We start from the raw sequence: 14,102 nt of genomic DNA on the forward strand, positions 1-14,102 counted from the left end.
ATTTCCACAAATTATGACGTCATCTAAATAAGCATAGGTATCAAATAATTTCTCTTTTTGTATGAGTGAATCAATTACTCTTTGAAAAGCTGAAACACCATTAGTGACACCAAAAGGAATACAACAGAACTGATAAAGTTTCCCACATGCTTCAAATCCTGTGTATTGCCTTTCTTCAAGTAAGATTGGTACTTGGTGATATGTAGATTTCAGATCTACAGTACTATACCAGGAATACTGAGCTACTTTGCGAACTAAATCTTCCATATTTGGAATGGGATAGGCGTCCAATTCAGTGAATTTGTTTATAGTTCTAGAATAATCTATAACCATCCTTTTTTTTCGGTTATCGGGTTTAACAACAAATGCTTGGGCACGCCGAGGTGTGTGGCTTTCTTCTATGATGCCATCTTCCAGTAATTGTTGAATTTCATTGGAAATAAAATCTTCATCATCTTTTGATAATTTGCGAGATTTGGTTGTAATTGGTTGACAATTGGGTTTTAGATGTTGAAAAAGGGAGCAAGGAGGAATTTTTGCTTGAGCTATTCCGCAAATAGTAAGAGGTGGCTTATTACCTCCAAATGGTATTTCTATACTGGAGAAATTGACTCCAGTATAGAATTATAAAATTGTAATAAATAGAGACCATTGAAGAGCTAGAATAATGGCTTTTATTGACTAAAATAAACTGGGATAAAATAACAAACTTTCTGATGATTTAGAATAATTCAAACAACTGATTCATGACATATGATTATCATATCAGTAAGGAAGATAAGAAGAAAGTTGTTAGGGAGGAATATCTGCAAGATTTATTCCATGACCTCAGAGTACAACAACCTGCCATGGAAGACAGCACAGGACCCAAAATTCTCTTGGAGGAGGTAACTTCAGCTATTAAACAGATGGGGGATGGAAAAGAAACAGGCCCAGATGAATTTCCAACAGATTTTTTGAAGTTACTTGACAAGGAGAATTCGATGGTTTTAACAGAAATTGTTAACAACATATACTCAACTTGGCAAATTCCAACACAGTGGCTAGAATCAGAGTTTATTGCAATTCCGAAAAAGTCAAGTGCAAGATCTTGTGAGGACTATCGAACTATCAGTTTGATGAGCCACATGATCAAATTGTTTTTAAAAATAATTCACAAACGAATTTATCACAAATGTGAGGAGCAAATTGCAGCAAATCAATTTGGTTTTGTGAAAGCTGTGGGCACAAGGGAGGCTTTGTTTGGTTTGCAGGTTTTGTTTCAGAGATGTTGGTTGTAATGTTTTTGCATGTCTAATTGATTATAAAAAAGCGTTCGACCGTGTTAGACATGAGCAGATGATGGATGTACTTAAGAAAACTGGAATTGATGGAAAAGACCTGAGAATAATAGCTAGCTTGTACTGGAATCAGTCTGCGGTCCTCAGAGTGGATGGAGAGCATACAGATCCGGTGAAGATCCTGCGTGGAGTGGGGCAGGGTTGCATCTTATCACCAATTATTTTCAATCTGTACTCAGAACACATTTTTGGGGAAGCGCTTGGAGACATAGATGAAGGTATCTCAATAAATGGAGTCAAAAAACTTAACAACTTACGTTATGCAGATGATAGTGTTCTCTGATTCAATGGATGGCCTGCAGAATCCAGTGAATAGGATCATAGGAACAAGTAAAGTCTATGGCCTTGATATAAATACTAACAAGACATATCTCATGGTCATTAGCAAAGAAAATATTGGAGGGGTCAACCTGTACATCAACCAGACAAGAATTGAACGAGTATCACAATACACCTACCTGGGGACTATGATCAATGAGTCATGGGACAATTCTCAGGAGATCAGATGTTGGATTGGAAAAGCCAAAAGTGCTTTTTTTACAATGGGTTCAGTTTTCAGGAGCCATGATCTCACCCTAGGTACAAAGCTAAGGCTCCTTAAATGTAATGTGTATTAAATGCTTCTGTATGGTGTAGAATCATGAACCCTGAAGGAGGACACAGTATCCAGGCTCAATGCATTTGAATTATGGCTGTTCAGAAGAATCCTGAGGATTCCATGAACAGATAGAATTACCAATTTATTCAGATTCAATCCTGCTCTCACTACATTTAGATATGATCCGCATCTACTGTTATTCCTAGAAAACCACTATCATGAAGAGGAATCGCTTGATTTGTGTAACAACAACCTTGATTAGTATTTGCTGAAGATGAAAAATTATTGAATATTCCCAAAATTCTATCAATGTTTCGGAAACTAGAAAAAAAGAATCGTAGTTACTGTCATTAATTGAAAGCGATGTCACAACCGGATCAATAACTGCAAGATCTCTAATTTGGGAAAACCTTTCACAACAATAGGCGTTTATATCATTATCACATAAGAGTTCATTACAAACAAACATATTCAAGCAATGTAGAACATTGCCGTTGAACGACAGGTGGAAAGTTCTGCTCAGCCAAAAGTCCAAGAGTAGCTGAACAGCGATTCGGCCGCTCCACTCCTCCATCAGCAGCCTCACTCCGCACGCCCGGCCGACTATCCAACGATTCCCGTGTCCGCTCATAACTCTCCAGCTGCCTCTCGAGTTGTTGAATTTGATGGAGAAGTGTGTGGTTGCGATCACGATCAGTACTATCAGCCCTCAACACTTCAAGCATTTTATCCTACTCCAAAATATCATTTTGAAGTATTTTTTCACCCCTCAATAAATCATTCACCCTTGATCTCAACTCTCCAATTTCACTCTCCGTCTGTTCCTCCATGTTCAGTGACTCTTCGAAGCACTGAACTCTTTTTTGAATTTCTCCATCGAGTTTTCCGCAGAAATGTCAGTTAAACTCATCTGAAGCTCACCGTTTATTTTAAACATGCATCCAGACGATTCAATGTCTTTATCAAATGAGGGACGATATCAACCAATGCATCGATACAATGCGACGATATGACACCGAGTGCGCCATGGATCTCAATAGCTGATTCAATGACTTCTTCATGCATCAAACCTTCATATAGATGCATGCCATCTTCACCAGACAATTTTGACAGTTCATTCCTAACTTGCCTGGTGAGCATTATTCTGTGTCAGTGTTTAGGTTGACTCTCAATGAGATATATTGATAGGGGGAGAAAGGGTAACAGACATGGAAAATAGAGGATTCGCCAAGAGAGCTTTCAAGGCTTTGGAGATGATATGATAGCTCCTGATTACATAGGTGGTAATATGTTTATTTATTTATCATATTGCGCACAAATACTTAACATGAGGAAAGGCACAACAGGCTTATGCCCAAAACTGTCCCATTTCCAATTTATACTATACTGTTCAAATCAAAATGCTGGTTATGTCACTTTCACTTTTCAAAATACAATTTACGCTCTTCAATACTCAGATAAACAAGCGAATTTTGAATCAAATAGATACTATTAGATACTATTATATAGGTTAAAAGTGGAAGGAAATTGAGAGTACTGTTACAAGTTCTCATAAGAAGAGCACTGAAGTCGATTTTTCTGAGGTGTTTTATATAAATAGATATTGGAATGTCATATGGAAGAAACACTTCTCAAACCACAATAATTAATAAAATAAAAACATCGATCCTCTTGCTATTGCCAATTTCGCTCATCTCACTGTGAAAGTCACTCTCATTTTCATCAATACAAACAACAAAGATGAACTTAACGTTGTTAGTCAGTCTTAGATAAGGACTACGATCCCACTCGCAAGTCCCAATATTAACGAAGGTTACGAATCATCTGATCAAAATTAGTTACGTTTTCTTCGGAAGAAGACAATTCTGGAAACAGTTGACAGTGAGACTCCGAGAAAAGATACAGTATTCGTTCAGTATCAATAGATAACAGACAGCAGTAGCTGATGTGTAATTCTAGGCAATCTTCTCACTTCCGTTGCGATGATGCAGATCACGTCTTACTTTTTAGCCCCTCTGAAACTGAGTGTCCCGTGATAACAGATTCACTAGGGGTAATTTCTCTATCGTCATGTTTAAAGCAAGAGGATCAAAGTTCACCACAAGCCCATCAAAAGCATTATAGCCTATCCTCGCTGGAATCACACTATTATAGGTTGGGAAACAGATCACAACGCAAGAAACAAGAAACCAGAAATCCAAGACCCCTACACTTAATTCAAAGAACAAATCCTGAGGTCACTCACAACCCTCCAAAGAAAAAACTCTTGAACCATTAAAAAACCTCCTTAATACTTGATAGTTAGAAGTGAAATACAGACGCAGTTCTAGAACAAACAAACAAGGCAGCCAGTGCTACCAACCTCTCACTACCTACTATAACCCATTCATTGATCCATTAACCCATTCATTGATCCAATAACTCATTCATTCATTCGTGAATCCATCATTCATTCATTCACCTATTAAAATATTCATAAAATCCTGATAATATTGAGCCATACAACATTAATATAAAATTGATCATTGATTTTATGGAATTGATCATTCATTTCATAAAATTGACCACATTAACAAAAAATCATCCTGATTATCGAAAATAATTCAATAAAAGAGCTAGCACGCACTTTTTGAGAAAAAAACACTGGGTAGAAAAACTACTTTATTTAGAATTGTTTATTCTCTACTAGCCTGCATGCTCGCTTCGCTTTGTAGTGGGCTCCCTATTTGAATCCTCCAGGAATGAGACCAGAAGGCTCACTTCGCTCAGTTACATTTCTCATTTGAGCTTACTCACATACTTACTCCTTGGCGCTACAGCTCATTCAGAGCCGTGACCTCATTCAAAACATCTCTCTATTCGTCTCTATCGGCAGCCTTATGTCTCCATCCCCTGACATCCAGCTTCCTAATGTCGTAATCCACATCCTCCAGCCAACGATTACTTGGAAGTTTGCTTGTTTTTAAAGCTTCCCAGAGACTCTAATTAGAGTATAGAAATTTTCAAAAATTATAACACATACGCAGGTTACACGAAATACATCCTTTTCATTTGAGCTTGCTCTATTAAGTCTATTAAGGACTTTCGGGCTCAATTCAATCACCAGTTAGCTGAGAAAATGCTAATAAACGTCAATTCCAGCGTTTCTTTGACGAACTATTGAAGCCATCCCTACAAAAAATTTCTGTGGCGAATATGGACTTTTTCTTTCCATTAGCATTAATCCCGAAAAAGTTTATGTGAACTAAGTAGCTTGCGATTGAAGAAGAATCTCTGCTAATTTCAATCAAAATAGATAGAAATATCATTTCCAACGCAGAGACATAGTCGAGATATGGGAATTAGACTGTAGTGTCGTTGAAAATAGTTCAAAAACGGAATATGGGAATTATTTTATTCCAGTATATAGTTACTGAAATTTGAGATACAAATGATGTACAGAACTTCCAATACCCTTGCCTTTCAAGTTCCAATTCACTTGAGAATAAAGCAAACGAATGTATGGAGAAAAACAATGAAAACCTGGAGAGAAGAAAACCCTCTTAATAAAAACCACTATCACTTTAACTAAACATGTAGGCCTATATCAAGTTTTACACTTGACAAGTTAAGTCGTTCCTCACATTTTCTTTGGCGTAATAACTAGTGACCTCCTGGGTTGAAGAACTCACTCATGAAGTGAGTATTGTATAATTATTGTAATATTTGAAACCCACAACTTTTATTTACACAGAGTTGGTGAGAATAAAGCTGGGTTTACACCAAAGTTATAAATGAAATGTTAATAACTTCATCCTTATAGATTCTAATGGATCGAACGAAACTTGACAAACACATGTTGTGTTCATCATTTGTATGATAAGTTATGTTCAATCTAATAGAATCTATAAGGATAGAGATATGTTGTTGGAGTGTAAACGCAGCTTCATGGAAGCATCAGAATATTTCTTCTTCAAGAATAATTTGACGAAATTGACTCACTCCTTCGTTTGTTTTTGGAAGTTGCAGGTTTCAAATATTACAATACAACACTTCATGAGTTTCATTGGGGATCCAATAATTATTAGGAATGTAGAATTACTCTTTAAATCTTTAACCCTCATATGAATCCAAAATTTGATGAGGTGGTCATATGATACATGAATTCGATACAGAGTTCCAAGAGAAAAAACCGCACATTTATCATTTTGTTGTGGTAAAAGTTGTAAATATTATGTTGCGTATCAACTAGCTGGGATAATGTGTCAGAACATGAAGTGATAGCTTTCGAATAGCTTTAGCTGATGCTATGAATGAATGAATAAATTGTAGGAATTTCATAGTCTACAATGGATTCTTCAGCTGACTAAATGATAACACATTTTTACTTTCCTTGCCATATTACCATAGGTAAGGAAAGTATTGCTCTCCGAAAATAATTAAGGTACCCCAATTATTTCTAAATCTCTTTACGTTTCAAGATCCCCTGAGTCCAAAAAAGTGGTTTTTGGGTATTGTTCTGTATGTGTGTGTGTGTGTGTGTGTGTGTGTGTGTGTGTGTGTGTGTGTGTGTGTGTATATATATATATATATGAGTGTATGTGCGTCTGTGTACACGATATCTCATCTCCCAATCAACGGAATGAATTGAAATTTGGAACTTAAGGTGTGTGTGTGTGTGTGTGTGTGTGTGGGTGGTGTGTGTGTGTGTGTGTGTGTGTGTGTGTGTGTGTGTGTGTGTGTGTACATGATATCTCATCTCCCATTTTCGGAATGACTTGAAATTTTGAACTTGAAGTCCTTACATTATAAGGATCCGACACAAACAATTTTGATCAAATGTAATTCAAGATGGCTGCTGAAATGGAGAAAATGTTGTCAAAAACAGGGTTTTTCGCGATTTCCTCAAAAACGGCTCAACGATTTTGATTAAATTCATACCTGAAATAGCCATTGATAAGCTCTATCAACTGCTACTAGTCCCGTATCTGAAAAATTTCAGGAGCTCCGCCTCATCTATGCAAAGTTTGATTTTAGATTCCCAATTATCAGGCTTCAGATACAATTTGAACAGAAAATTTCAAGTCGAAAAGATTAAGCATGAAAATTTCTACAATTATTAATGTTCAGTAACATTTTCTCCTAAAACTGAAAATAAGCTCGAAATTCCAGAAAATGTGATTATCCAATTGCAAACTTTTGGCAACTGTTGATTCCATTAATTGATTCACTATGAAGAGATGGCAGACCTCGTATGTCTCCAGTGTTATTGTCCTGTCACCAGTTGGCTCAAATCTTTGTTCATAAGTAGACTTGAGATGCACGTGAACATTGGCATCAGGTGATCAATTTTCATTATGCAAGGAAAGTTGTGTGAGTGCGCCACACCAGATCTTTTTCTCATGCACTTTCAATTTTCTCTCATATTCCAAAAATCTGGTGTGGCGCACTCACACAACTTTCCTTGTCGTTATGAAAATTTATCACCTGACGCTAGTGTGCACGCGCATCTCAAGTCTACTTATAAACAAAGATCTGTGCTAGCTGGTGACAGGACAATAACGCTGGAGACATACGAGGTCTGCTATCTCTTCATAGTGAATCATTTAATAGAATCAACAGTTGCCAACAGTTTGCAATATTGAAATAATAACATTTTCTCGAATTTCGTGCTTATTTTCAATTTTAAGTGAAAATTTTACTGAACATTAATTGAAGAGATGTCCATGCTCAATCGTTTCCACTGGGAATTTTCTGTTTAAATTGTATCTGAAGCCTGATGATAATTGGGAATCTAAAATCAAACTATGCATAGATGGTGCAGTGCTCCTGAAATTTTTACAGATATGAGTCTTGTGGCAGTTGATAGAGCTTATCAATGACTTTTCTAGTTATGAATTTGATCAAAATCGTTGGAGCCGTTTTTGAGAAAATCGCGAAAAACCCTGTTTTTGACAACATTTCCGCTATTTTAGCCGCCATCTTGAATTGCATTCGATCGAAATTGTTCGTGTCGGATCCTTATAGTGTAAGGACATTAAGTTCCAAATTTCAAGTCATTCCATTAATTGGGAGATGAGATATCGTGTACACAGACGCACATACACTCATACACACACACACACACACACATACAGACCAATACCCAGAAACCACTTTTTTGGACTCAGGGGACCTTGGAACGTATGGAAATTTAGAAATTGGGGTATCTTAATTTTTTTCGGAAAGCAATACTTTCTTTACCTATAGGGCAAGGAAAGTAAAAACGGACGAAGGAGTGAGACAATTTTGTTGTTCAACGAACTTGATCTGTAAAAAGGTTCGAAGAATACATGTTCTAAATTTGAAGCTTATTGATCAATTCTTTCTAAAGCTATTGTAGAACATACAAACAGTCGGACAACGATTTTGGCATTATTGAAGCAAGATGAGCTCTGTGGATCAAGTTAGCTCTATAAGTTAGATAATTTAGGTAGTTATCTCTCAAGTTCAAATACGCATATTCTGCGTATTTAGGCATCTTCGCTCTCAACAAATTATGAGTTTATAGTTTTCAACTTATAAGGCCCGAATGCACAAAAGCCGGTTAAATTTAAATCATGATTAATTCCATGAGAACGAATCAGAGGAGACGTCTTTTAAAAAAAGCCTTCTCTTATTGGTTATCTAGTTAGTTCATGGACTTATATCATATTAGTTCAGAATTAATCACGGCTACAATTCAACTGTGTAACCGGGCCCTACGAGTTTATAGTTCTCAACTAATGAGTGTTTTCTATCTAAGTAGTCTCGTTAATGTTCAAATTCTGTTATTTTATTTTGAATAAATTATTTGTATTTTTCCACAGCGTCAGAAAACGTGTTAATGGTAGAAGGTCATACAGCATCTAGACGTAATTCCGACAACAGCATGTAAGAATTCAATTCATAAAATAACATCATAGTACCCTTCTTTTAAAAAGTTTTAGAAATAAAATAACTGATTTAAAACACGAAAAAGGGTAATATGATGTTATTTTATAAATAAAAATAAGTAGCCCTGAATATATACATTTTAAGGAGAATCCAATTACTGAACTTCTCTCCAACTGAGATTTCTCTCGGTTGGTTTCTTCTCACCTAACATGAAAAGCTATGTAACAAAATAGGAAAGACTCATCAGAATATAAGGAGGAAAATAGGAAATTGTCTCTTTACTCCGTGGCCATAGTGAAATTCATCTCAAACCTCTCAGCATTGTATGGGAAGCTATTAATACTATTATATTATATTCATTATACTGGAAGAACAAGATGAATGAGTCATTGATGAGCAATATCACAATATCTTTTTCCTACAGGTCCCTTGTAAAGTGACCATTTTTGCACTGGTTGCAGGCCGCAAAGAATCACTTTTCCACTCTAGTGCGCAAAGTATTACTTTGCATACTCTTAATACTTTGTGTATTATCTTGCAGCCATCCCAATCAGCTGTTGACATTGTTGGCGTGTATTTTGAATGCAAATTAGTTCTATCTATATTTTTTATGATTTTCAAATAAATAAAAATTAGAACTCATTAAATTATACATTTTGAATATTTTCAACTATTCACTATTTCAAAATAATTTTTTTTCATTCATAAATTGATTGGTTGAGAAATTATTTAGGAATTAGGATTCACTCAAAATTTTTCAAATTTTCAAATTAATTGGATTAATTTAAATTTAATTTGAATCGATTATCGATTACTAATTTTCAATTGGATTATCAAGTTCTAAATAAATTATAGTTATTAATAACAAAATTATACAGACAAACATTTGATGGATTTCAGCCATCATTTTATCCATAATCAACCATTTTTCATATCCAATGGCAACTGTGGGAAAAATTTAATGTGAAATATGTGCGCAAAGTTCCTCTTCTGCACTCAAGAAACCATTCCGCCCTCACCTACGGCTCGTGCGTAAAAGTTTCTTTTGGTGCAGCAAACTGTCACTTTGCGCACTAGTTGCACAAATAACTATTTCCATACAATTGAACCAATGTGAGGTCTACCTTATAACGACAGTGGAGATAGGAGGACAGCGTTGTCCAATGGATAATATTATTCTCTCTTACAAATGTTGTAACATTGCAGTCTACGCATGACGTAGACCTCACTATATAATAAATTATTCAGAGAAAGACAAATTATGAACAGGTGCAGACAAACAGCCGAACATTATTAATAATTATTTGATTTTGAATGAATGCAATATCTTGTTCATCATATGAATAAAAATATAAAACAGAGTACCCTTTTGAAATTATCTCGTCACAACATGTTTCGGCTACTAATGCGATTTTCATTCAAAAATGGTACTGAGATTTATATTTTTATAAGTAGCCCTTTTTCATCATACCTGAAAATTCACTTGTCACACTCGAGGGTAGTAAGACATGCTCTACTTTCAATGAGTAGTTTGTATATTATATAATGTCGGTGTATAATAGTTGACACGAAATTGAGAGTATACATTATTGCTTGCAGAGATATTGCATACTCGTTGACCCCCACAACATACTACCGCTCTCTGATTGGCTCACAAGGAATCGACTTGCGAGTGGGTCAATTTGTATCAGAACCTGCGCTTGGAGACTCACAATCCCAAACTGTCACGTAAGTTCTGAATAAGTCATGTGAATGAGAAAAATGTGGGAAAGTTATTGAAAGGAAACGACTCCATATTGTCAAAACCAATAAGGGCCGGTTTCCAAGCTCGGGATTTAGCTAAGTTCTGGACTTTGAACAGCTGGAGTCAGAAAATTGGCTTTCCAAAACGCGGCGCAGTCGTGGTTTTTACTTTCCTTGACTTATTACCATAGGTAAGGAAAATATTGCTCTCCAAGGAAATTTGGGTACCCCAATTTCTGAATTTCTATTTGTTTCAAGGTCTCCTGAGTCCAAAAATTGGTTTTTGGGACTTTAAGATTTCAGACTGACTCTTTTGCTCCAAAACCCCCTCCCCCCTCTCACCGTCGTCCATCCCGCCTCCCCTTCCCCCCGCCTGTAGGGTGGGGGGTGTTCTAAAAATAGATTTCCCCTTCCCCTTGTCCAGTGGAGGTGAGGGGGATGAAAAGAGAGAGATATATCTTTCTCTCTCTCTCTCTCTTTCTAAAAATAGATTTCCCCTTCCCCTTGTCCAGTGGAGGTGAGGGGGTTGAAAAGAGATATCTCTCTCTCTCTCCCCTTCCCCTTGCCCAGGTGAGGGAAAAAAAGAATTTCCCTTTTAGGAGGAAAAATTCCCTCTCTATACTGTCAGATTAAAGTGAATCCATATTTCTACATCTAATGCTATAATGACAAATTGAGGTGAATGCTAGATGAGGGGAAAAAATCTCTTTGAGAGGGAAAAATTCTCTACTGTCAAATTAAAGTGAATCCATTCTCAAATTCTCTACTGTCAAATTAAAGTGAATCCATATTACTACATCTATACTGACAAATTAAAGTGAATGCTAGATGAGGGAAAAAATCTCTTTGAGAGGGAAAAATTCTCTACTGTCAAATTAAAGTGAATCCATATTTCTAATGCTATACTGACAAATTGAAGTGAATCCATATTACTACATCTATACTGACCGATTAAAGTCGCTTCTCACAAGCAGCAGACGGGTCTAGTCAGATGTAGCATCTGCTTTCTCCTCCTTCTTTTACTCAGTCCATCTCTTACCCTCACCCTTCTAAATTCCTTCTCTATTACGAAAGGCGAGTGAAGGAGACAGGCGTTAACTAACTTCCATTTAGCGCTCCTATACTAGTGAAACGCTTCTCTCTATCAAGAGTTAGGAAAGGCTAGAGATTTCAAACCGTAGGCACGTGCGCTCGCTCGTCACCCTCTCCCTCTTCTAGACACGAGCGCTCTGCAAGGTTCCCCTCTCCTGCATCGAAAACCGTTACATTCCATTACATGAGAAATGTCTAAATCGATTTATCATCTGTGACATGTGTTTAGCCGTTAAAGTTACTTCACTCTCTCTCATAATATCTCATCCTATCTCATCTGGTAGAGAGTTAGTGGGGAGGATATTTTTAATATTCTTTCCGAAGAATGGACATTGATATGTCCAAAGCTCCACCAATTTATGTAGATGCATAACAATATAATTATTATCTATAGTTATTATATTACAAATTGCATTTTCATATCATATACAGTTCAATAATTATTTTCTTAGTCTATATCATTTAAATTCATCTATAATTTTGCTGTATTGTAAGCTATTGTATATAAGTGTATAAGACAGTATATATTGTAATCTACATAAATAAAGTACTCAATCAATCAATCAATCAATCCTTTTACAAGATTTATGTAGAAAACCGATATAGTCAAAAATGTCTAGACTGAAATTTGAAGCTGGAGGTGTTTAAATACTTCACTCTCTCTCACGCAAGTGTTTATGCAATCAATCATGGTCAAAAATGTCTAGACTGAAATTTGAAACAACATGTGTTAAAGTTCACTCTCTCTCACGCAAGATTTTATGCAATCAATCATAGTCAAAAAATGTCTAGGCTGAAATTTGAAGCAGGAGGTGTTTAAATACTTCTCTCTCTCTCTCTCACGCAAGTGTTTATGCAATCAATCTTTTTATACTTTTTTTTATACTTATCCAGATCTCTCTGATTATAAAGATTCGAGTTTGGTCTCGCACTAAATAATAACTAAAGTAGGCCATGTGTTAAACGAAATCTTTCATTATTAATATCTATATAACCGTTATTGAATATTACTTGCTGATTTCCAATATAATACACGTCATCTTTAGAATTATATGAAATTCCATAACTGATTGAATTATTCAATTTTTCCGCATGAAACGTTTTTAGATATTGTGACATCACATCATCGTTTCTGCTAGAACCAAGTAAACTGTTTTCAAATTTAGTCGAGCTTGAAAAATTGTCTGTTGAACTCTCATAACTCTGTTCATCCCCCTCCTCATTATCATCAATTTCCATACTCTGTTCCTCTTTCACTTCTTCCTTTTTTGGTTTCACACTAGAGTGTGAGAATTTGTTTTTTCCCAATTCAATTAATAATAAATAAATAATAAATAAATAAATAAATAAATAAATGTTTATTTCCCAAAAAAACTAAAACTACAACATCAATTACACAAAATATTAGATAAATTACAATATTACATACAATAGTTAGTTACAAAAAAATTCTTATAATGTGTCCTCTACTTGTTTAGTTTTTTGTGTGTGGAAATTGACCTACTCCACTATGGCGTACCATGTTCTAGAGTAGGTTTTGTTGTTTTTTTGTGCGTATTATTAATTAGTTAGTGTTTAGTAAGTCATTAGGTGGTTAGTTGTTATTTGAAATAATGTTTTCTATGTTCTGTCTTCCTTTGCTCATCAACCAATTGTGTACTATTGTTTTGAACTTTCTAGGATGATTAATCTGCTTAAAGTTTGCAGGAAGTAGATTATATAATTTTGGTGCTAAATGATTGAAATGTCTCTGGTATAGTGCCTTCCTTGCAACACTAGTGATGAGAAGATTCCTGTATCTGGTGTTGTGGTTGTGGTTCCTGGTTTGAAATGTTGTTGGGTTCTTGTGTAATCTGCATAGTATCTCCTTGGAGTAAAGCTGTCTTGGATCCATCACATCAAACTCATTGAATAGCTGGTCTGATGAATAGCGTGGAGGCTTCTGGTTGATGACCCTCATGATCAGCTTCTGTACCCTGAGGAGCGGTTCGATGTGCAAGAAGCTTGCACCTCCCCATCCCACAATCCCATACAGCATGAGGGACTGAGCTAGAGAGAAGTAGATAACTCTTAGACATCCCTTGTCGACCAGTGTCCTCAGAATCCTGAATCTGCAGATAGTCTTCCTCAGTCTCCCGCATAATTCATTGAGATGATGATCCCAGCGCAGAAAAGAGTCCATTGTAACTCCCAGGTATTTCTGTGACTGTTTCCTGCGAACTGTATATGAAGTGTTATTCCGTTGATTCTTGATTACTATCTCATCTCCTGTTGGCTGTCCATGTTGAGTCGCCGAAAAGGTCAGAAAGAAGGTTTTCTCGTGGTTCAATGTTAGCAGATTTTCACTCAACCAGCGAGACACCCTCTGAAGTCCAGTCTCGGCTTCTCTCCAGGTCATCTCCCAGGTCGGTTCAGAGAACAGTAGAACAGTATCA

At 36.1% G+C, this 14,102-nt stretch overlaps 1 protein-coding gene across 2 annotated transcripts in view; it reads left to right on the forward strand.

Moving 5' to 3' along the window:
- Positions 1 to 14,102, forward strand: part of LOC111052006 — a 469,556-nt gene that overhangs the window by 139,969 nt on the left and 315,485 nt on the right. For both annotated transcript variants that reach the window (XM_039435624.1, XM_039435625.1), the window contains exons 9-10: positions 8,766 to 8,829; positions 10,432 to 10,560. In XM_039435624.1, the coding sequence (XP_039291558.1) occupies positions 8,766 to 8,829; positions 10,432 to 10,560 (193 nt within the window). The remainder of the gene's footprint in view (positions 1 to 8,765; positions 8,830 to 10,431; positions 10,561 to 14,102) is intronic.

This window comes from Nilaparvata lugens, chromosome 9 (assembly GCF_014356525.2).
Source record: "Nilaparvata lugens isolate BPH chromosome 9, ASM1435652v1, whole genome shotgun sequence".
NCBI classification, from domain to species: domain Eukaryota; kingdom Metazoa; phylum Arthropoda; class Insecta; order Hemiptera; family Delphacidae; genus Nilaparvata; species Nilaparvata lugens.